At 38.6% G+C, this 22,968-nt stretch overlaps 2 protein-coding genes across 3 annotated transcripts; one reads left to right on the plus strand and one right to left on the minus strand.

Annotated features, from left to right (window-relative positions):
• Positions 1-335: 335 nt before the first annotated feature.
• On the minus strand, positions 336-5,112 carry NUDCD2 (NudC domain containing 2). Of its 2 annotated transcripts, none has more exons than XM_052772191.1 (4): positions 4,857-5,112; positions 3,997-4,045; positions 2,552-2,703; positions 336-1,607 (listed from the first exon to the last, which is right to left on the minus strand). In XM_052772191.1, the coding sequence occupies exons 1-4, from the start codon at positions 5,034-5,036 to the stop codon at positions 1,524-1,526; spliced, it is 465 nt and encodes a 154-aa protein (XP_052628151.1). In that variant the 5' UTR covers positions 5,037-5,112; the 3' UTR covers positions 336-1,523. The 2 variants fall into 2 exon arrangements, with proteins under 2 accessions (XP_052628151.1, XP_052628149.1); XM_052772189.1 differs by having other exon boundaries at positions 4,848-5,110.
• Positions 5,113-5,227: 115 nt separating this feature from the next.
• On the plus strand, positions 5,228-22,966 carry HMMR (hyaluronan mediated motility receptor). The gene is made up of 18 exons (XM_052772184.1): positions 5,228-5,352; positions 6,493-6,591; positions 7,216-7,292; positions 8,140-8,220; positions 8,991-9,179; positions 9,493-9,579; positions 10,112-10,212; positions 11,320-11,394; positions 12,422-12,600; positions 13,422-13,570; positions 13,917-14,131; positions 14,753-14,869; positions 15,738-15,896; positions 17,592-17,744; positions 17,855-17,954; positions 18,198-18,374; positions 18,907-19,069; positions 19,439-22,966. The coding sequence occupies exons 1-18, from the start codon at positions 5,307-5,309 to the stop codon at positions 19,462-19,464; spliced, it is 2,193 nt and encodes a 730-aa protein (XP_052628144.1). The 5' UTR covers positions 5,228-5,306; the 3' UTR covers positions 19,465-22,966.
• Positions 22,967-22,968: the final 2 nt, after the last annotated feature.

Consider the following 22,968-nt stretch of genomic DNA (forward strand, 5'->3'; position numbering starts at 1 on the left):
TAGTACTTCAGCATTTTGATGCAACATTAACTGTTTTCTGTCTTCCCTCTGTCTTCAGTTACTTTTGCAGCAGTCTCATTCATTTCTTAACTATACCATCCACCTTCTAGGATCACGGTAAAGACACAAACTTCATAGCTATAAATCAGCATTTGATACCACACTACTTTCTTTTGTATAGTAAGGCAAGTTCTCTAAAACCCAAGCGCAGTGTATGGACTTACTTTACATTCTGTAAAGATGACGTGGGTAGGAAGAGCACACTTGATTATTTCAGGAGTATTACTGCTTGCTTGCACAACAAGAAAGCAGTGGCTATAATTACAGTGAAAGCATTCTTCCTCAACTATTGCTTTATTCTTGCCATATGTTAACTGAAATAAGGATACAATTTTAGAAATAAGGTTTGGCAGTTTGATGGACAGCTGCTGGCAATTTATCTCCAGTGAGACTTCTGCTTAGGACTTAAGTCTAGGCAGTAGTTTCAGTGTTCAGAATACAATAGGATTTGGCAATCGTGTTTTCTTACTGTTAGTCTGTTTGACACAGGCTTCATCCTGTATAATGCTGTGGTTGGAGTGCTTCTCAGCTGCATCCTTAACAAGGAATAGAAAATTCCTGATACATAATTAGCACATGCAAAATATTATATCATGCAATAGCTAAGTTTAAAATGTGGCTATTAAATTGAAAACTGTATCTACAAAAATCCACAGCTTCGCAGATGCACTATCAACAACTTGTGCTATATGTTGGTAATGAATAGATGCAACATACCATTTCCTACTTACGGACTTCCTATTCCTTTCAAAAGTCATTATATTCTCTTACTTTCAAAATCTTAAATATGTATACTGAAAGGCTGTATTACATTAACACATAAAATTATTTATATGCAGACTTTCACCTGACCTTTCAGTTTTCTAGTATGGTTTACCTGGTAGCAAGCATTAATCATTAGTGCTATATTTGACAGCACAGTGGATTGCAAAACCTTATTTGAGGCAAGATGCAGTAGTTTCTTTTTTTAAATCACTTTTTTAGAAGGATATGTATGAGCTCTCAGAGGGCTGCTACAGAGGGAAATTGTAACTGTAGCCATCCTAATATCCTTCCTGTTACAAGTTAAGAGAAAATATTAAATATCTTGCTTATAACATCTGTTCTTCAACGGTGAATAAGATGCTCGTGCATAAAGACAGGTGGTACATTTGTAACTGACTAGTTTACTATGGTGTTTCTAAAAAAACCGAAACAAACCCAACATTCTGCTTGAAGATGTTAGTTTTTTGTGTACACCTTTCTCTATAGTTTGTCCCTTAGTATTAGAAAGTTACTGCAGCTTATAAATCAGCTGGTAACACTTTGTCTTCATTCTACTGGAAGAGATCTTCTTTCTCTTCACTGAAGTAATTATTTGATGACAATCCGTTGAAGAGATCACTGAAGTCTTCACCAGTTACATGATTCCAGACTTGGAGTATAATGTGCAATTCCTCTCAAGGAACACATATAAAAACAGTTTACTTTTCAAGACTAGAAAAGTCTGGTCCTCCTTTGCTGTAGTTTCCAGAAATTTCTGCCCCGCTGAAGTCAAATCCAGGGTTCTGATGGAGGTAAGAGAAAAGTTTAATAGATAGATTATTCGTAATAAAAATGTTTAAAAACAAACAAACAATAAACGAAAAGTCCGAAACTCTTTCTGTTAATATTCTGCCAATGTAACAAGGAAGTGTAATGTTCAACTTGTCATCCATTTGTCATGGCACTGGAATTCTTGGAAAATGCATCAACAAATAACCCTTGAATTGTCATAGTTTGGTTGCCTACTGCTGAAGTGATTTTGTAATGCTGTTCTCAATTTGGCAAGCAGTTAGATCTCCCACTAAAGAAATAATAAGGAAAGTTTAAGAACGATTTCCGGCTTCTGGTGTCCCTTGAAATCACTATTTGAACATATAAGTACCTGCCATGCTAGATAACAAGTTTCATAAAAATGATGTTCTTTGTTGCAGTATGTAGTGTGCTGATTCAGCTGTTAAGTTGTAATTCTACAACTCTGCAGACATGCATAGAAATAGTTGTGTGCTAAAGGTGTACCAAAACAATTTAAGCAACTTTATTAAAAGGGCAAGGAAAATATTTTCCAGCCAACTACTCTACATCATCTGATATTATAAACAAAACATATTCAACAGAACTTGATGTTAGAATTTTGTTGTAAATATGGGTATGTCATAATTCCAAATAATAACAGAAATTGTGTGTAGCCTAATTTAAGTGAAAAGTTGTTAGTAAAATGCAACAAACCCTAAAACAGCAATACCCCCCACAACTCATCTTAAATTTTTACAAAACCTTCAGACAGACTACAGACAGAATAACCTTTTGAAAGTACACTGATAAAGCCTCATAAGCGTTCTCTATATATTGAACTACAGCATATGTTTCCATGGCACTGGACAGCAGAACAATTTTGCTCAGCTTTCATGGCCATAACCTCTGTGCGCAAACACCAAATATGAGGAATAATTATGGTCCTTTAACTTGCCTCTCTTTGGAATCGCTCCAGTGTAAGTTTCCTCTGCATCTGGTCCTGCACCCAAGGATCAGCAGCATATTCATCTTCTAACAGAGACGTCCAACAATTTCCAGCATCTCGATTTGTCTTCATTAGAACAATTCGTATCAGCTTCCTGTCTTCTGTTGAATGAAAACAGACACATAAAACAACCATTAAACTCAGTCCTATCTGCTAGTCTTTTTTTGTTGTTTTGGTGAATTCACCCTTAACAAGCATTTTTTTGGCAAAGTAATTTAAATTCTTAATGCCAGTGCCAACAGGGTTATTGATAAATAAACAAACATTAACAAAAAGAAGGGCTGAAGCAAAGATAGCCTATACAGCCACCTCTCCCCTTTCTGGCCTGTAAAATGCTGAAGCTGTTTTCAGGTATTAAAACACAGTTCGTAAGTACTTCTACTACAAACATAAACTAACCTTTTAGAGAGGTTCACAACAGAGAAAAGGTTTAATCTATTAATATATGCATCTCAGCTAAGGCAGTAATGAAGGATTTGAGGTAAGGCTTTACAGAGAGTTATTACCAACAAAAGCCAGCATTAAGTTTTAGCAACGTATGGAGGTATAATCAATTTATTTAAACACAGACAGTATGCCTATAGACAATATATTGGAAGTACATTTCAAAGTTAATATGTAGGATTTTTAGTTCTATTTAATTGAATAAATACAGCATCATAAAGTGCATTTTGAAGATTATTCGCATACTGGAAAAGAGTAGGCTTCACTTCACAATGTTTGTTTACACTTCTAGTTTTCATGTTTAAGTTACTAAATTATTAATCAATATTTAGAATAAATATTGAATGGAAAATAAAATCCATCATAGGAAAACATTAAGTGAGAGGCACTGTCCACAAATATGATTGCCAAAACCCAAAATATTCTCAACACTTTACAATATTTATGATGTAATGATCAGAGAAGCTTTTTTTTGCTCATTATCTGTAGGTATCTCAGTGTGATTTTTAGATTGACTTTTGATTCTCTTGGACTGTAGGTTTTGTCACACATCCCAAAAACATAATGTTATGACGTCACCTATCCCCCCCCAAATAATGCATAAGAGGAGAAAAAACAAGAAAAGCAACAATATGGCACAGACCGCGTAACTGTACCATAACTGTCTAGCTTTAACAAGGGTGTGCAAAAAACTTCTCGCTACACGGAAGTGTTTGTGATCCATTGACTACTACCTTCCAAGACACAGCATTTTTTCCGTTAACTTTAATCTCTAGGGCTTTTGTACTACCTCAGTTCCTTAATCTGGCAATAATGATTGTCTTTTTTACAAAGCTACGTACAGGGAAGCAAGTAATCCTTCCCATTAAAAGAAGGAGGTAAACTCTTCTGCAGCATACTTTGAGATGTTCTACTGCCCTCATAATGTCATTTCAGATGTAGGTTATTACCTAACGTCCATGTTCCTTCATCAGTTATTGTGGAGTCAAAAAGTTTACCCTGCAAAAGACATGTACAATATTACAAACCAGGAAAACCTGTTCAGTATCCAGTTCATATTGACTTGTGAAGTTTTACTCCCAACTTACTGTCTTGTTTTCTACTGAAAATGAATAGGGTGATCTGGCCCTCCAAGTACAGACTTCCACATAGACTATCAAAGAATTATTTTTTGTAACACAACTTACTTTTTTTTTTTAAATGAAGCATTTAATACAGTAAAAATACCTGTCTCTGTTTCACTACATCAATTCACTGAAAGGGTTTGTGTTTCTCAGAGGGTAATACCATTTTTAACAGACTTGCCACGAAAATGCCAGTGTCTCTGCCAAGGGTAACGTACAGCTATGGCGCAATGTATACACGTTACGCTACGAAGAATTGTTCGTTACCAATGTGAAAGTAAATCTGCTTTTGATCTGGTTTTTTTTGGCTTTCAGCGGTGAGCGAAGCCATGCACTTCAACACCGCCCAAGTCACTGCAAAAGAGGAATGCAAATCCACGTGAACGTGTCGCCTTTATTTTTCCCATCGTCTTTTAAAGATCGTGCAGTTCGACAAAACCGTTTCGGGCAAGTTTCACGTTTAATTTAGCAAAATCCAGATATTTACAGAAGAAGGAGAAAGAGCGCAACACGGCGGAGGGGTATTCCAATCTCCTCGGCACGCAGCGGGGCTCCCTGCGGCCCGCGGCCGCCCCCCCCCGTCCCCGGCCCCCTCACAGCGCGGCGCCCCCCCGGGCTGCCCCCCCCCCGTCCCCGACCCCCTCACAGCGCGGCGCCCCCCGGGGCCGCCCCGCTACCTGCAGCACCTCCTGGCCCCGCACGGAGAGGGCGATGTGCCGGCTCTGCAGGCTGCAGCGGACGTCCTTAGCCCGGGTGCCCGGCGGCACCCGCACCTCGATGAACACCTCCTCCAGGGTCTGATACCAGCGGCCCCAGGGCGTCCCGCAGGGCACCACCCCGCTCCGCTCCTCGAACGGAGCCGACATGGGAGACGGCAGCCCCGCACCTCTCGGCCCGGGCCCGGAGGCGAGCGGCCCGCCCCGCGCATGCGCACAGCCCTGCCGTCACCATCCTCCCACCCCCCCGGCATCTCGCCGGAGCGGCGGTGCGCGTGCTCCCTGCCAGCGGCGCTGACTGGCTGAGCCAGCCTCGAACGGGAGGAGGCGATTGGCTGACCGGGGCGCGCGCTGGTGGCCGTTGGTCCCTTTGAACGCCGAGAGGGCCGCTCCGCACCGCGCTCGGCTCCGTCCCCTGCCATGGCCTTCTCCAGAGCGCCGCTCCGGCGCTTCAACGAGAGCTCCGGTACGTGCGCGGCGGTCCTTCGGGGGCGGGGAGGGACCCCGGGCCCTTCGTGGTAGTGCCAGGGGGAAGGGGTACCGGCTGCGGTTACCTCCGCGTGTCCCAGTCCTTCTGCCTCTGCTCCCCCTGTGAGGGGGGCTGCCTGTAAGGGTGTGTCTGAGGTCCGCTTGTCTAAGCCCTTGTAGGAGTCTCCTTCCGAGGAAAAAAAATTCCAACTACAGGTCGAATCCTGGTCGTAGGTGAAGGGCTACTAAATACAGCAGCGAACATATATATACGTACGTAGTAAATAAAACAGTGACAAACCAGGATTTGTTAGCCTTCTGATACCGTGATACAAAACTACGAGAGAAACCTACAGAACTAGTCACAACTGAAGTACTGGTACTGAGAGCATTTTCTAATGCAAACGTTTCTCACAATGAGTTTTTGGCTGTAGCTGAATGCCTCTCTGCTACCGTTGCCTGTTCTCATATTAAATGAAGCTGCTCTCATTTACAGAAAGCTGAAGCAAGTAGGTAAGCGTTTGCTGGGCTTGAGACCACCTGACTATAACGATAATTGCATGAAGAATTTGTAGCCATCTTGTTTCTGTCTGCTGTTTCCCTTAAAAATGTTCAATTTTTAAAAGAACTTTTAGAGGTTTTCTTTTTATGAAAGTTTAGGTAACTTAGTTCTTTGGAGGAAAAGTTTGGCATTCAACAACATCTAAGTAGTGTCTTCTAAACTGGAAGAAGATGTTTAAAAAAAAAAAATAGTTAAGTTTGCTTTTTATCCTTTAACGCTTTAGGCTGCCTTTTTCACCAATTGCCATTAAGATCCTCCCACCATTTGCATTTTTTCTTTATGGAAGTTAATGCACTGCTATCACTAGTAAGATGCCTTGCAATATTGTATATGTAAATCACAGTTTCTAATTTTATTAATGTGTAATAAACCAACCCTTTCCCCTACCATGTGTGCTGTATATTTTCATGTTTATGGGGAGGATGAGGAGAACTGAGACTCCAGTTGTTGGTTGGGTTTTTTTTCTTTTTTTAAGCGGATTTAACTTAAATGCGTTACAAGCCTCAACTCATTGAAGTTGAAAACCCTATCATTTACCTTAATAGTTCTCTGCTGTTCTGAAAATCTCGTTTCTAGTTTGTACCCCGCTGCAAGGATCCTATGATGTTAAATCTTCAGGTGCACTGAAAAGTTCTCTGTTCTCTGAAACATGTCAACGGGTTAGGAAACAGAAGGGTAAGTAGTCATAGAAGTTGCACAGAACACAATGGTATAATATCTTTGAATGCTGCAATTGTTAGCGCTTACACGCTATTACTGCTCTGTTCTTGTTTAGAAATTGTTTTATGTTGAAGGGACTCACTGCCTACCTTCTAGCTCAAGAGGACAGCAACTGTAAAAACACATCTAACTGAATCTTCCAAAAATAGCTTTATATGACTGCTGTTAATTAGGGGGACCTCTGGAGATGAAATAAATGATTTAACTACTTCCTTAACCTTGGTTTTAGTGATATTTTGATGGGTTTTTCAGATATAAAGCATCCCTCAGTTGAAAACTGACAGCATGGATCTGGAAGGTGGGGGGGAAACTTAGCAGAAGGCGAATTCTCAAAACTGGCTGTCATCGGGTAGTCTCTTTCTAAACTCTGTCAAGTGCCCAGATGACTAATATTGGGCTGCTTGTTGGCAGTAAGAAAACAGCTGGCATTAGGTGGTGAAGTGCATAGTCTTAATAATCAGGTGGCTTTCTGTCTTTTATACAAAAAGTTAATTAACCTTGTCTAGTTTGGTTCAAGTTCCCTCACTGTGTGCATGCACACCCTCTTCCTTCACCATTCTTTTCTGCATCCTTCTGCAGGTGAGGTAAATCTGAACAGTGAGAAGAGTGCACTGACCCCTGTAACTGGAAGGAGACTCACATCTCTCGGATCAACAGTAAGACTCTTGTAGTGTCTGTAGCACTGTTAAATTCCAGCTAAACCTCACTGTGACTAGTTAAATCATGTTGCCCCTTTACACAGTTACTATTAACCTACCTGAGCAAACCATGAAACACACTATTATGCCTGTATTCCTTAGTAACTAAGAAGGAAAAATAAAATTGCAGCGTCTTTGGGAATCACGTGATGATTACTTGGGACTACAGAGTGGCTTGTAATCTTTGGTGTTACAATGCTGGGTTTTTTTGCCTCTTGCTCACCATGTAAATACGCTGTGTCTGCTTCTTTTTAAGAAGACCCTGTTTCTGTTTTCATACAGGGCAGGTGGACAGGGCGGAGTAGAAACCTAGTGGTAAAAGAAACAAAGAGGGGATGATATTGTATAAACAGGTTCTCAGTGCAATGTGTGAGGATGTGGATTTGAAGATGCATAGCTTAACAAGTTGAAAAATGATAACTCTGACTTACTAGTTTTGTTTACTAGTACTCATGATGTAGGATGAAATTCTGCAAACCAACCTCTGGTTAAGAGATTAAAGTGGTTTTTATGGAGTTTAGGGAGTGCTAATATCTCAAACTTTCTTAATCTCCTTCCTGTCACAGTGGTTATGAGCTGTCCATTCAGAGTAATGCTTATGAGAACGTACAATAGTAAAACCCACCCTAGCCTGATACTTGTCTGCCCTATGTGTGGGAGAGAGATGTTTGCTTTTTATTTTGTGTGTGTGTATCTTTAATGTATTGTCTAGATGAAGGCATCCACTCCTATATTTAACTGTGTTGTTAAACTAGTATGCAGCTAGAGATCAGTTTAAATTTTTTAATACATCTGTTTTCAAAAGCCAGCTCATGGGACTCTGAAGCCTAAAAAAGATCTTATCCTTCTGAAAGAGAAAAAGAAACAGAAGACACTGGAGAAGGAGGTATGAACACATTATGCGAGTGCAATCCTGTAATGTTTTTCCCACTTACTGTAATAAAAAATAACAAGCTGGTAAAATTAGCCTCCTTTGCATAACATCGCATACAAGTAGTTTGCAAACAGCTCTGTGCAGAACAGTGATTATTGAATGTTATGGTATGTAGAAAGCACTGCATTTGTTAATGGAGTTACATTAATTCCTGTTCATTGTGAGCAGCTATGTAGCCGGTCTTTTTTTTTTTTTTTTTTTTTTTTAAAAATAGAACCAAGTCCTATGTTCTCTACCTCAAAAGGGTTCTGTTTTATTTATTTATTCTGTTTGCTGAGATTTTTGCTTAGTAATTGACATAATTTAAAGTTTAAGAGGCAGCTAGCTTTTCCTTATCAGTACACTTCTGTGTACTAATCTCTGCCTCGTGTCTCAAACGTCACGTTCTGTTTTTCTGTTCCACAGCCAAAAAGGAGAGAGAGTTGGCTTCTGTTGCAAGTTGAAGCTAAGACTGTTCTAACTTTAACATGTTGTAGTGGCTCAATAGCATAAAATAAGTCAGATAAAATGCTAGGACTGTAAATCTGTGGTGTGTCATAAGAGAGAATTGTGGTGATTCTGTTACCTCCTTTCCTGTGAATGACAAAGTTGAAGATACGTGTTCTCAATGAAGGTTAATACAGTTTGGATACTTAGCCTCTCCAAGAAAACCACAGGTATAAATTAATGATGTTATTTAAGAAGAATAATAGGAAATAAAGAAAATACCTCTTTTGTTGTAGATTCGTGCATTAGTGAGAGAGCGTGGAGAGCAGGATAAAAAACTTCAGGCTCTGGATGAGGATTTTGTTAAGATTGAAGCAAAGCTGAGTGCTGCAGTTCAGGAGAAAACATCTCTTTTGGCAAATGTTGCGTGCCTAAAAAAACAGCTTCTGGAACTAACGAGAACCAATGAACTTCTCAAGTCAAAGGTATTCAGACAAATAAGTGCATCTTTGCTTTTCCTTTGCTGTTGTTAAGCTCCCTGGGCAAGAACAAACTCTAGTTGCTGATCAGCATCTGTTTTCTTGTTCCCTGTGCCCCTTCACTGGCACAGGGATAGAGCACGTCTGGTTTGGGATCTTGTGCGCTTCTGTCTAAAGAGAGAGCGGGACCTGCTAACACCCATCTCAAGGATGGGTAGCGATAAGTGTTGTGGGTGGGAGGGGGACACTTTTAAAGAGTGTGAAGAGTAATTCATGTGAAGGAGTTATGCTTAGTGGTTTTATATTCATCTCTAATAAGCTGTCTGAAGATGGCATGCAGAAGAAAATGAGCAGCCTATGCATGGAGTTAATGAAGCTCAGAAACAAGAGGGATGCTAAGGAAAAGGTATGACCACTTGCACTGCACAGGATAGTAATTCTGAGCTGTTCAGTAACAGACAATGAAGGGCTTACCACAGAACTGCAGATCATGTGTTTTTTCTGTCCTCAACTCAGTAGTTTCATCTACTTTCTGTAGAGTGAAAATAGAGAAAGAAATTCAAACAATGAATGTTCTTGATTTTGCTGTTGATGCGCAGAGTAAATCTGAGTTAAAGTAAGGAAGCCTAGAAGTACCTCTGTTACAATATCAATCTGTTGGTCAGACTTAATTTCTTTGAAAACTAGTGGTCCTAGGTATAGTTTGAAACTCTTCTGCATGTTTGCAGTTTTTGGGTTGTGGTGGTGGTGGTTTTAAGAAATGACTAATATATTTACAGAGGGGTACTTGGAATCACATTTAGTGTAGTAGTAAGCACTATCATTAAATTGTAGTTACAAATTAATTTCAGTTTACCACTGTCTCTTAGACAATGGATTTCTTTTTTTTACTAAATCTCATTTTGGTGGTAATATTTGTCTTTTTGGTTTTTTTTAAGATTGCATTTGCAAAGCAGGAAGACATGGAAGTGAAGTTGCAGGAAGTGCAAAGGAATCTAGAGCATTCAAAAGGAAAAGTAGCACAGTTAGAAGAAAAACTGTAAGTAGTAAGGAAGGGAATTGACTTAGATGGTATTATATCATCTAGCTGTGCTTACATGCTTACACCTTATGGTAGGCACGTAGTTTAGGGAAAATACTGGTGGTCTCCCTACTAAGAAGGAACAGAAATAATTAGCATTTGTAACCTGGAATAAATTTGATGGAATGAAGTTTTAGGAACTGCTGTGTTCTCATAAAATGAACATACAAAATATTGTTCCTCTAGTATATCTAACCTTTTTCCAAAAAACTGTATCATCTCAACCCTTTGTCTTCCAGCATGGTGTGGGTAGAGTTTTCATTGGTATGGAGTGGGGAGGGAAGATGTGTCTTGAGAAAAGAATTGTTGTTCATCTTGGACCAAGACATTCATGTAGATTGGATACTTCGCTGTCTGGCCCTTTAGACTAGTAAGTTAGGAATAAGCAAGAATGAAAAAGTGTTGGGCCAGGAGTTGAGATCCTAATTCAGTAGCCAGGCATTTGACACAAATTTGATGGACGTGTGTGTTCTCCAGCTAAGTGTATTGAAGAGTTGTTGTGGTGCCTTCAAAGTTGCTTCATAGCAGCCACATTCTCTGAAGAAAGGCAACTGCCAAGTGTTTTGGCTTAAGCAGCTGTAGAAAGAAGCAGAAGAGAGAGTTCCAAATCAATGCTTTCTATTTTGCCCAAATAATGTCATTTGCTGCACAGGAACAGTGCACTACGATATAGGCTATTTCTGAGGATGGTAATCTAAGGAGGATGAACTTATAAGGTATATTATGTCAATTTTGCACTGCAGCATCCTTCTTGAGCTTTCTGCATTTACTTAACATCCAAGTGCTCAAATACGAGTAGAATTTCAATATTTATGTTAGAGTTAAAATACACAAAGGTAATAATGCAGGTAGTGCAATTCAGAAAGGGAGGAAATGATAATTTGTCTAGCTAATGCAGCTGTTCTAGCATACTTGCTTGTGGCAGAATATGGCTCAGCATCTTTACTACTACTCCTAAGTTGTGATTCAATGGTTTATTTCTACTTGCTTATCTGTAAACAAATAGCTTACAAGTAGCTCTGAATTTCTTTAAATACATCCATCATGAAAACTTCCTGGGTTTAGGTCTGCTACTGAGAGAGAGAAAGTTGAAGAAAAGTCTGACACTGAAAAACTCCTGGAATATATCACAGAGCTCAGGTAACAACAAATTGTTCTTGAGTTGGACTGGGTAAGTTAAAAGCCAGTAAAACTAAGCCTCGTTTATGACTGGTGAAGTAGTACCTTGCCAACAATTCTGTTTAACAGTATTAAAATAGAGGGGGAAAAGAAATCGGGTATTTTTCCACACAATGGAAAGGAGTCATAAGATTTTATTTTAATTATCTGTCTAAATGTCTCTGTGCTTTTCTGGGCTAAGCAATACTATTGGAAAAGCTTTGTATCAGGGTCCTGAAATCATGTTTTTAGCCTGAGTTACTTGTACATAAATCAAGCTAAATCCTTTTTCTCTAAGGTACTGTCAGTAATGTCTTTTAGACCTTGCTTGTAAAACAATGCACAGTAGGGCAAAAAACCACACAATCTTGGCTTCCAGTGAACTTTCCAATACTCCAAGTTGTCTTTAAGAGCTGCGATGAATTATGTATGTATGAGCATCAGTCTGATTCTAAAAATTACTAATCCGGTGTTTTGTAATTGATTGAAACTCTAACCAGTATTCTCAGTAATGTGTCCCTAGCTCAGAACATGGTGAAAATACAACAGTATTTAATTTTAACTAGTTCACTCTTTGCGCACCCCCACTGTCAATTTGCTCATTGAGATACCTCATTAACTGGCTATATATCTTAATATCCTACTTATTCTTGTAAAATCTGGTTTATTAATGTGTATGCTTTTCTGTGAAAACTCAGCTTCGTAAAAAAAACCTGGATGTAGCAGTCATCTGTAAATCAATTATAGTGACTAATTCTGTTTTAATCAAACCTTTATATATTATTTGTGTGATTGTATATGTTTCTTTTAAAACAAAACATCAATGTTGAAATAAATTGCTATTAATTTTAATTAACATGCCTTAATGTGCAAAACCTTGTGTCTGGGAAAGTAGGTGAAGGCAGTTTTCCTGTTGGAAACCAACAGTCCTAAGCATTTTTCCTTTGTGCTGAAGCGTAAGCTTACAAACAAAATTTAGTGGTAACAATACCTGAATTTTCTCCTACAGTAGTGTTGCAGAAACAGTTGAGAAATACAAACTAGATATTGCCCAGATGAAAGAGACACTGATGAAGAAAGACCAAGATATTGAGCTCCTGAGGGATACTCTCAAAACAAAAGAGGAAGAATCATTTAAACTGATAAAAGAACTTAATGAAAGGTGTCAATTGCTTCAACAAGAAAAAGGTAATTGTTAGTGCTTGTATGCTGTTCCCATATGGGGGATCACTACTGTGTCTTAAAGCACCTCAAATAGGTTAGTTCTAAAAAGTCAATTGACAGGTTTGTTCCGAGTTAAAAGTCATGTCTCTGAGCTCCAGCTGAAAACAGCTAGGCATATTTCTAACAGTACGGAAACCACCTTGAATCTGACATCTGTTAAGTCTAAATTTGTATTGCCATAGAGGGTTACTAAGGTAGATAGTATAGGATGAAAATTGTTTACGTAGTGGGAATGGCTTTAATCTGAAAGGTGAACACAAATTACTTGTTCCTTACTCTTCATTGAGAAGCAGTATGATACTGTCTCGATTCACTGTTAGCAGCTTGTGCACAAGTTCATTGAGGTATTGGGAATGTGTCTAGGAATCCTTCTTCACCTCTTTTCCCCCTCTCCCCCCAAACTAGCAACTCTGCAGCCTGAGGCTGGTAGTCAGTTCTCTGTGTACCAGTTGGCTTGTATGTGCCCGTATTATGTGGAAGAAGCTTTGGGGAAATCATTCAGTTGTTTTTCCCCAGCCATACTGCTGTTCTGATGAAGGCAAATTGCTTGATCCAAAGATTCCTGCTGTTTGAAAATAATTTTCAAAGTGGTGTACTTGCAGCCAATTTTGAGGAGTTTCCAGATAGGTTAAAGATGTGGTTTTGGTTTGTTTTGGTGGTTTTGTTTTTTCCCCTTGCTTAGCTTAACTTTGAAGCTAGAATCAAAGTACTATGAAGAGTAGATGTTGTAGCTCTTTGAATATAGAGAATGGGATTTGTGTTATATTGATAATTTCTCTGTGCAGAGAAAGAGTTGTCTGAGACCAAAGGAAAATACCTGAGTATGAGTGCTGAAATAGAAGACCTGAAAAAAAAAATTGGCTTAGAAGAACAAGAACACCAAAAACTGCTTCAGAAACATGAGGAGATGGTCTCTCAGCTGCAGCAAGAGAAGGTAAATACAGACAAATTTTTAGACAAATTTAGAAATATTTTTAGACAAATAGTCTAAAAATAGACTCTAATCCCAATGACTGGCACTAAAGGTTCTGATTTTGGTTACACATGAGATTGTTGTATTAATAATGGTCTAATCTGTGGAATGTACAAGTCGGTGCTGGCCAGCAGAAACCGTGTGTTATCCAATAGATCTAAGAATCATAGCTGGTATGATGGGTGTTATGGTTTGTCCTGTAGATTTGACCTTATTCTTGTGCTTTTAAGTTTGAACACTGCAAATTAGCCTTTAATGTCTAGAGAAGTACTGGTAGTTTTAAAATCTGTGGTACTTTGGCTTACAGGAGTCATCTGCGTCAATGCACCAGAAGCTACTAGAGTTTCAAGATGAGGTAACAAGTGAGAGACATCTTCTTGAAGAGGAGCTGAATGATACAATGAATGAGCTGAATAAATTGCATGCTAAGGAAAAGAAAGCTGAGAAGTTGGTGAAGCGATTGGAACAAGAAATCAAATCTCAAGCTCTTGAGCTTGCGCAGGTGGAAGTAAAGTTGAAAGGGTTTGTGAAATAAGTTTTCTGATTGTAAAGCTTTGAAAGAAGAAAACATTAAATCAGTAGTATAAACAAAGCTTCTGAGCTTCATTCAGGTTTTAAAGAGACCTGAACAGAACTAAACTTATTTCTTCCTCGTTGTTGATTATTGATAGTGATTAGATCTAATTACTATCAAAAATGACTTGAATCAGTTTTATATTGTCTTAATTTAAAACTATTTAATTAGTCTGCTGACACTTGCTTGAAATGCCAGTACTGTAGTAAAGTGATGCTGCTGTGAACGGCCAACTACATGCACGTTGTATTGGATGTTTCTGCCCTGGAGAGGGCAATGACTACGAAAGATTTTCAAGCAAGTTGTTTCTTCCTTTCATGTATTGAAAATTTACTATTAGTGTTCCATCTATTCTATAGCTATCTTGGAAAATAAGGGGAGGGGGAAATGCTTTAGTTAAATCTGTTATGAAGACTGTGCTTTAATACTGAAGTTCTGGCAGAGAAGTTACTGGTTTGTCACAATTAATTTATTGCTGCCACTGCAAGCCTTCTGTAACTGATAACAGCATTTGATAATGTGTTCAGACATACTTATCTGCAGTGTAGAATGCTGAATTTTTATTTCAGGAAGAATGCTGAGTTGGAGCAAATCAATGAAATGCACAGTAATGCTGTTCTGCAAATCCAAGAAGAGCATAGCAATACATTGTGTAAACTTGGAAAGACTGTTGCTGAGTTTGAAAGGTATTTAAGTTTTGTTAAGATCTAGGATGGGGATTATCTCTAAGATTACAATAGAATATGCTGTTTATTCATGTGCCTTGGTACTTAACACTATATATGAGCATTGGTACAGTATTAGAGCAGAGGATTTTGTGATGGAGTATTTGATGGCATTAAGAAATTCATTTATGCCTTTTGAGTACTAGTCAAGTGTAATGATGTATTCGGTATCTAGTTCAGGAAACTGTTTCTTCTTCCAAAGTGTAACCAATTAGAATACTCAAGTGCTCTTGAATCTCAATGAGAGCTGTAACTAGTGATGGTGTTCTCTTAGCACTAAAATCTCTTGCAAAACCACTTCTTGTTTAGGCTCAAAACTTGCACAGAATCAAGATTTGTTTTCCTACAGTTCTTGCAGATCTTTCCTCTCAGATATTCAGGTTGTGAAAGTATTGAAGAAGTGATACTGTTATTGTTAAGTATGCACCCATGAAGGATCCACTGGCATGTTAGCCAATGCAAGCTGCAGAGAGTAGGTCTTCTGGTGATTTAAATAAGCTTCAGATATAGTAGATCTCTTGTGTTTTAAAATACCTACCAAAATGTGAAAATACCTGTATTGCAGAATTTGTCATAGTGTTACTGCTTATGGCTTGATGGAAATGCGTGGGGTTTTGCTTGGGGGTTTTTTTGTTGTTTGTTTGGTTTTTGGTTTTGGGTTTTTTTTAAACTTTGGATTTATCAGTGCCCGGACACTGCCATATCTCCAGATTATAAAAACTCTTATACTTGTTAGCATGAGCTTGTATTGCTCTTTTAAGGCCTGAACATGTCAATCTGTATTTTGCCTAAAATAACAAGATTTTTCTTATTTGTATTGTAATACCAGCTACAAGAAGACAGTAACTGAAGAAATACGCAGTCTTAAACTGGAGAACACCGCTCTGCAAGATGAAGTTGCCAACCTAAAAAAAGTAGGCCAAGATAATCTTCAGCTGCTTCAGGAAGCAGAATACACTAAGACCAAAGCAAAAGAAGAATGTGCAAGGTACTAGACAGACAAACTTTTCCTTAAGCTAAAGAATGCCATCGAAGGCTTGCCTTCTTAACTAGAATGTAACATGGTGGTCTACCATATAAAATCAGTATTTGGTGTAAGCTTCAGCTTCTTCCTTTTCCCAGTGCAGAGGGTTGAAAATATTGACAAACAAAATTCATTAAGTTTATATATGCATTAGAAAACTGGTTTGTTCAATCAATTGCTTTGACTTTTTCCTTTATGTGGAACATATAGGAAAAGGAAAATACTTAACTGAAATATGTTGTAATATTGTCTTTATCAGAAATATCAGTCAGAGTGACTGTTCCACAAATAAGATCCACAGGGGCAGACAAACAAATACTTAATGCAGAGCTTGCCATTTGCCACTCTACTCTGAATGATGTGTTGCCTCAAATCCTGCTGACAAGCAGGTGCCAGTTAACCATCCATGAATTACCACACCGTGGCGAGGTAAACAAAGGCCCTCCCTCTGCCAAATATGAAGCACCACAGTGCAGCTGATTAGTAACACCCAAGAAATTGTCTTAGGCCACTAGCTGAGGACGTGTTTCTCTGACTGTAACAGCAGCTTAGTGGTGTATGTTCTCCTTCCAGCTCACTGTGCAGAACATGAGAAAGTCCCTTGGCTGTGGGCAAGTAACTGATCATTTGAGGAAATGGGGGAGTTTGGTCTTAAAAGGTCCCGGTGTACCATCACCTGTATTGGGCAACTGTGGTAACTGCCTGTACATGAGTTGCATTATGGAAAATACTGTGTATGTGCTGGAAGACTTCCTTCCCCACTTCTTTTAATGTAGTTCCTAGCTAGCTTCTAAAGCTGAAGCTGGATTTAAATCAACAACTATGGTCTAATGTTTTTAACTGTTGCATGTGGATAAATTACTTGCTCATCTGTATTAAAATGCTGCTTTGGCCGAACTGAATTGGGCATTTATGATCTTCCCAACACTTATCTCTTTGCTGATTTATCAAGTGCTTCTGTAAAATTTTGTAATGCTCCTGCTGTCTTGTTCACCCATAGCCAGTACATTAAGATTGTCCAAAGGACAATTACTCCTTATCCCAGCTTATTTTAAAACATCTGTGCTGCTTAAGATGTTGCTCTTTCTTTCCTCCCCACCTGCTTAATATTGCTTCCAGTTTCTATTAGAGCTGGTAAAAGAAAAACAACTGAAGAGTTATTTCCTGTTTGATTTCCTGGTTGTGTGTGGCATGGAAGGAATTCTTAGTCTCTACCTAGGTGATATAACTAACAGCTGAGTTTGGAGAGGGAAGGAAATGCTTTTAGGTGTAGAGTTTTTGAACCCTTGAGTATATCCACACTGAACAGTCTTGACTAGTTTCTGCTTGAGCAAACTTCTGCATGTAAAGTCTAACTACTAAAGTGTCTTCCTCTAAAAGCTACTGGCGTTAAACAGCCATAAATAAGAAACATATGATCTTTCTTTGCTTCAAAAGTACTGCTTGCTTCCTCATAGGAGAAGTTAATGTTGTACATCTTGAACTTGATTGCTTTCTGTATTGCTTTTCTTCTCTTATAGCACTGTTTGTGCAAGCCTTTATTTCGGTTCTTCTACTAACAGCTTTTCAATCGTGGTTACTTTTGTTTTCAGATTTAGAGTAATGTAAAAAATAAAATAAATTTAAGGGTTCATTAAGGATGGATGATATTTTCCTCAGGATGCTTTTAGAAGTCCAGACAAAGCTTGCACTAAAAGAAGCAGAAACAGAGAGAACAAAAGTGTCTTGCCTTGCACAAATGACTAAACTTCAGGAAGAACTGGAAGAGCAAACTGAAGATCTGAAAAGGAAACTGGAAGTGGAAAGATCAAGGTGACTTTTGTCAAACTAAACCTGCATATTGTAGCACATCAAAGTTTTAGTGTGAAGAAGTGCTGAAAGCTAATGATGAACATAATGAAACTCCTCTTCTTGCTTTTTAGGAAAACCATAAATGAAGATGTGACCTCTAGCTTAAAAGAAGAGATAAAGACCTGGCGTAATCTATATGAAGATTTATATAACAAAACTAAGCCTTTTCAGGTGTGTTATGAAGTAGGTGTTTATTAGTATACCTTGACTTAAGACTTGTGCAGTTGAATCAAGTTCTATTCTTGAGCAGTAAACATGCTATTTCCCATTCTAAGGCATTTATCCTGCAACCATTTCCTAAGGTGCTGTCCCTTGAGCCAGCTATTCCCCTTCCCAAACCAATCTATCTCTATAGATTTCAGTTCAATAACAAGCTATTTTAAAGATTTCTCAAAGATTCAGTATATGTTTCAGCAACAGCTAGATGCATTTGAAGCAGAGAAGAATGCACTCTTAAATGAGCACGGTGCAGCCCAAGAAGAACTGAATAAACTAAGTGATGCATATGCTAAACTACTTGGCCACCAGAACCAGAAGCAAAAAATCAAGCATGTTATGAAGTTGAAGGAAGACAATACCCACCTGAAGCAGGTTTGTGAAATGGAAAGTTAGAAATCTCTTATTCATTTGCTTGATTCCTTTGTTTGTTTCTCTAAATATTTATAGACTAGTCCTGCAAACTACTTGCTTTCTATGGTTCTTAAATTCCCTGCAAGAGCTAGATTAGAACAAACCACCAGCTTCCAGAAACACCAAGATAATCTGTTTCAGTTTCAGCTGAATATATGATACATAGAGGGATCACCAGTGCAAATAACCACCCCTACTTTTAGCTTGGTTGGCTTTTCTTACCTCTTTTGGAGGTTCTAGACTTAGTAAACTAGCTGTTGAAAGCAGCACCGGAAAGTTTCAGGCTACCATACTGATTAGTGGTGTTACACAGCAATTATACAGTGGTGCTGGTTTCTCTACACCTGCATGGTTTGGTTTTTTTAATGCCACCAATAATTTTGTGTATGTATGTTTTATGCTTAGCATTAGTCAAAAGGGCTACTTCAGTAAATCATGAAGCAGGCTTTTCTCCTGTTCTTAATCTAACTTCCAAGTATTATGTTTTCTTTAGGATGTCTCAAAACTGCGTGCATTGCTAGCAAAAGAAAAGCAAACCAACAGAGATCTTCAGGAGCAACTATGTGCAATTCAGGGCATTAGGCGTTTTGATCCTTCCAAAGCCTTCCAGCATGATAGCAAGGAAAACATTCCTCCAAAAACTCCTCTTAAAGAAGGTAAGCTTAGATATTGATGTAACCATGTCCTTGTACCTCCCAAACTCAACCAAAGAAGGTATGACAGTCTTGCATAGTCTGCTGCATTTGGGGAAAGAAGGAGAATGGCATCTCTTGTGTGTTTCACAGCAGATGTTGGAAGGCTGAATCAATGGGGCACTTCCAGTGTATGGTTTGCTGTTGTGCTTTCCAGCCCAGTTTCTTACAACCTGACCTGAGCAGGTGGTATGTCAGGTCAGACAACAGAAAGTGTGTTTGGTAGGGGAGAAGGAGTGAGTTACAGGGAAGCAGCTGGTTTGCTTGATCTTGCAAGATGTGAACTTCGCTTTGCTACCATTTATCACCTACAATCTTCCTTCTGTCATACAGCGTACCCATTACAGCCAGTCAGGTGACAGGCTGTGTGTCCTGCATGGATGGTAGGGGTGGAAGTGGCTCAGCCAGAGGTTTGAGCCCTGGTTCTTTAGCTGCTACCTGGTGGGTCCTTATACTGCTGCAGGTGTAAAGGTAAGATGCAAAAGGCCTGCAGATGAACGTAGAGTGGAGGGAAGGATGGCAAGCACGTAGGGGCGCACAAAGGGTAGCAGTGTAGGAGAGAGTGTGGCAGGGTATAGATCTCAACCAGACCTTCATTTTACAGTGTATTCCAGGGTCTGAAATTCTGTCTTGCCTGTTATGTGGAGTGTAGTGCCTTCCTCCCCCCCAGCAAACAAATAATTACTTGATGTGGTGGGAGCAATAGTGAAAAACCCAAACTTAGTAACATTCTTCCATTGCAGGTAATAAAATTTAATCTCTTCTTGGTGTGAAGAAAAATATCATAAATTGCCAATAAATTCATGTACTACAGAAGACTTCAACAGACTACTTGTTCAAGGTGAACTTGGATGCTGTATATATTACAAATTAGTAGTAGTACTAGAGAAATGGTCTAAAATGTTACATTTTTAGAAAAATTATTTACACTCTTACTGAGAAGCCACACGTGGCTGGATGTTCCAGACTCCTAGTAACATCGTTGTACTCTTGAACTCTGAAGAGTGTTCGCTGTTTCACTTTTTCGCATGCTGAAGCTGCTTAGCTTCATTTCTACAGAGCAGCTTCAGTTCAGAAAAGGGTGAATAAACACTGGAGAGTAAGGATGACAGATGAAATCTGATTTCATATAAGATTTTTTTTTTTTGCATCTATCTCATGTATACAATTTTATGTTAAATTAATTTTGCTGTTTATGGTTGCTTCAATACCAATGGCAGGAATGCTGCCAAGCGATCCTTTTCTTCTGCGGCCTACATAATGTAGAACCAATGTAGAAAATTGGACTGTACAGTTAGTTTTGATATTCTTAATGGGATCTATACTTAGGACATGCTAATTTAAACCCTGGGGCTAGATATTGCAGCTGTTGATCTTCAGAAGAGGATTTTTCAGGTCAAACTCAAATTGACTGCATTTACATAAATGTCTGCATACTGTGATTAAGATTAGTGCTTTAAGAGACATGTCTATTTTATGAGTGTTGTGCTCACTGGGCTTTTAAATTGTCATATCTTTGTAGCCAGCCGTTGTAATTGATCAATGTTAAGCGAAGGGGAATAACAACAGAACTTGTCTTAATGGGGTGGGAGGATACCCACTGTACAGGCATTCACATTGTACAGACTTGAATTTTGGCAGGGTGGAAAGGATCTGTTTAACTGCATCTAAAATTAAGAACGTTTTAGCACAATAAAAATTTTAAATTAAAGAATTTGTCTATTTCCTTCATAAATCAGGGATAAAAACCAAACTAAAATTACATCATGTAATTGACGTAATATTCTTTATTCGAGTCTTAAATCTTCATAACAAAGCCCAATGTCAGTCTTGCTCAGACTATATATTTTCTAATCTTACAGAAATTATTTAGCTAAGCTGTACAATACATACAACCTGCAATTCCCTTATCCTCTCATTTCTTGTGAATTTCTCTTAATACAAAAGTAAATACTGGAACTTAAGTGAAATGTGGAACTCTGTTTCTGTTATTGTATCTACTAATATCCTGCATAGGGGTGCTGCAGAGAGACAATACACAAAGCTTAGCATGTTGACTATATTGCCATTTATACTGACATTATAAGCTTACAGAGGATTGATAATATGGGGAAATGAGATACCAAAAATGCATATGAAGTCTAAGGAAAGAAATTGCTATGTCTTCTCTGTTAATGTCAACTTCGTGTATTTGCTGGATTATTTGAACTTCTGAAGACTAAGGATGAGGATTAACTTCAGGTGTTTGAATTGAGAAATACTTAGTGTTCAATTTAGCAGTTTGCCTGAAGTGTTGAAAGGCATATTTTAATAAGGAAGTTGCTGAAAGAATTTAATATTGGAGTTATCTCTCCTTATGGAGAAAAAGATAAGAGTTTTCTTGGCTGAAAGATGTAAGTGGGGTGAGAGAAAAGCGTAGAGGAAACGTGCATTAGTGTGACTCATTTGATGAGAACACAGACTTATTAGAAATCCTGATGTTACACAGCCTTTATATCCACTAGCCAGTAGATGTGAAATGAGCAGTTGCTTAAACCAAACTCCTAGCGAACAGCAGGGGAAATAGCAAAATGGGGTGGTGGTGGTGGAAATCTGTAAATAATTGAAAATGGAAGAAGTAACAGTCCACAGCTAATCACACTAGAGTTTTTATCACAGGATGGTATTAATCTTTCATGCATGGTTGCTGGAAGTTGCACGCTTTCTGTGCTGCTCCAGGCCAGGTTCGATGGGGCTTTGAGCAACCTGGTGTAGTGGAAGGTGTCCCTGCCCACGGCAGGGGGATTGGAATTAGATGATCCTTAAGGTCCCTTCCAACCCAAACCATTCCAGGATTCTACTCATATGGGGATTTTTAAGACAAAATCACTATTCATAAATCAGAACGTCAAAGTCTGTTGAAAAGCTTTCATGTCAAAAAATGAAAGACATCCTTAGCTTAATGTGTTTTTAAAAATGTGAATAAGCCTTTTATTTCAAGAGAGATGAGGGCAAGTGAATGTTAACAGAAGGTTCCACAAAACTCGAAACATGGAAATGGGGACACTGACTTAAGGTACGTTTTTTAACTGAACCTCAGTTTTGGTGTTTGACATGTCCTGCATCAAGTTAGCAAGAGTTTGTCCAAGGGTGATAGTATACCAATTGAAGCAAAATACTGCAGATATCACAGGACTATGCTTTTATGATGGCCACAGCCTTAATTTTTAAAACTTTCTAGCTTATTTGGCAGTTATGCTTAAGTGCCATTTTAAATCTTTTTTAGGCTATCAAGAGCATGCTTATGTTGACAAAAGAATAGGGAAATTCTAGCAAATAATGATGCTAGCCTTACAGCAATGTTGATTTTGGTTTTAGCTTTAAAATATAGGTAAATAATGTAGAGCAGATGGGGAGAGATGTAAAAAGTGGAAGTAAAGGGGAAATTTTGAGTGCTTTGTGTCAACTTCAATCTAAGTGGTTTTGTCAGTTTCATGCATGTGTGAAACCTTAAAAACTGAAACCTTGATACTGGTAGCTCAACTGACTTAAGTATTCACTGCAGGAATCAATTACTTTCATGTTGTGGAACACACCTTTTTTAATTGAAAAAATACGTAATTTTACAAGAAATTATTTCTCTGATCATCCATCTCACTGTATTGTAGGAAGATTGGGGTTGTACTTAGTTTAAGCATAAAATGAAGAGCTGCTAGAATCTTCAACCTGGCTGACCTAATTAGAGCCCTCCTCCCGTTCCCTGTGAAAGGAAAACTGCATAAGACTCAGTGCTAGTGCTTTGAATAAATTTTCTACACACAATGGCTGCACTTGCTCATGCTGGCTGTTAAGAAGTAAAAATTTAAGTTCATACTGAGCTGCTT

This window comes from Harpia harpyja, chromosome 20 (assembly GCF_026419915.1).
Source record: "Harpia harpyja isolate bHarHar1 chromosome 20, bHarHar1 primary haplotype, whole genome shotgun sequence".
NCBI lineage: Eukaryota > Metazoa > Chordata > Aves > Accipitriformes > Accipitridae > Harpia > Harpia harpyja.

Coding starts and splice junctions, on each gene's coding strand:
- HMMR (XM_052772184.1), top strand. CDS start 5,307: ATGGCCTTCTCCAGAGCGCCGCTCCGGCGCTTCAACGAGAGCTCCG. Junction 7,293..8,139: donor TCACATCTCTCGGATCAACA/GTAAGACTCTTG, acceptor TGTTTTCAAAAG/CCAGCTCATGGGACTCTGAA. Junction 14,132..14,752: donor GTGGAAGTAAAGTTGAAAGG/GTTTGTGAAATA, acceptor TTTTTATTTCAG/GAAGAATGCTGAGTTGGAGC.
- NUDCD2 (XM_052772189.1), bottom strand. CDS start 5,036: ATGTCGGCTCCGTTCGAGGAGCGGAGCGGGGTGGTGCCCTGCGGGACG. Junction 2,704..3,996: donor TGAAGGAACATGGACGTTAG/GTAATAACCTAC, acceptor TTCATTCAACAG/AAGACAGGAAGCTGATACGA. Junction 1,608..2,551: donor TGGAGCGATTCCAAAGAGAG/GCAAGTTAAAGG, acceptor TACCTCCATCAG/AACCCTGGATTTGACTTCAG.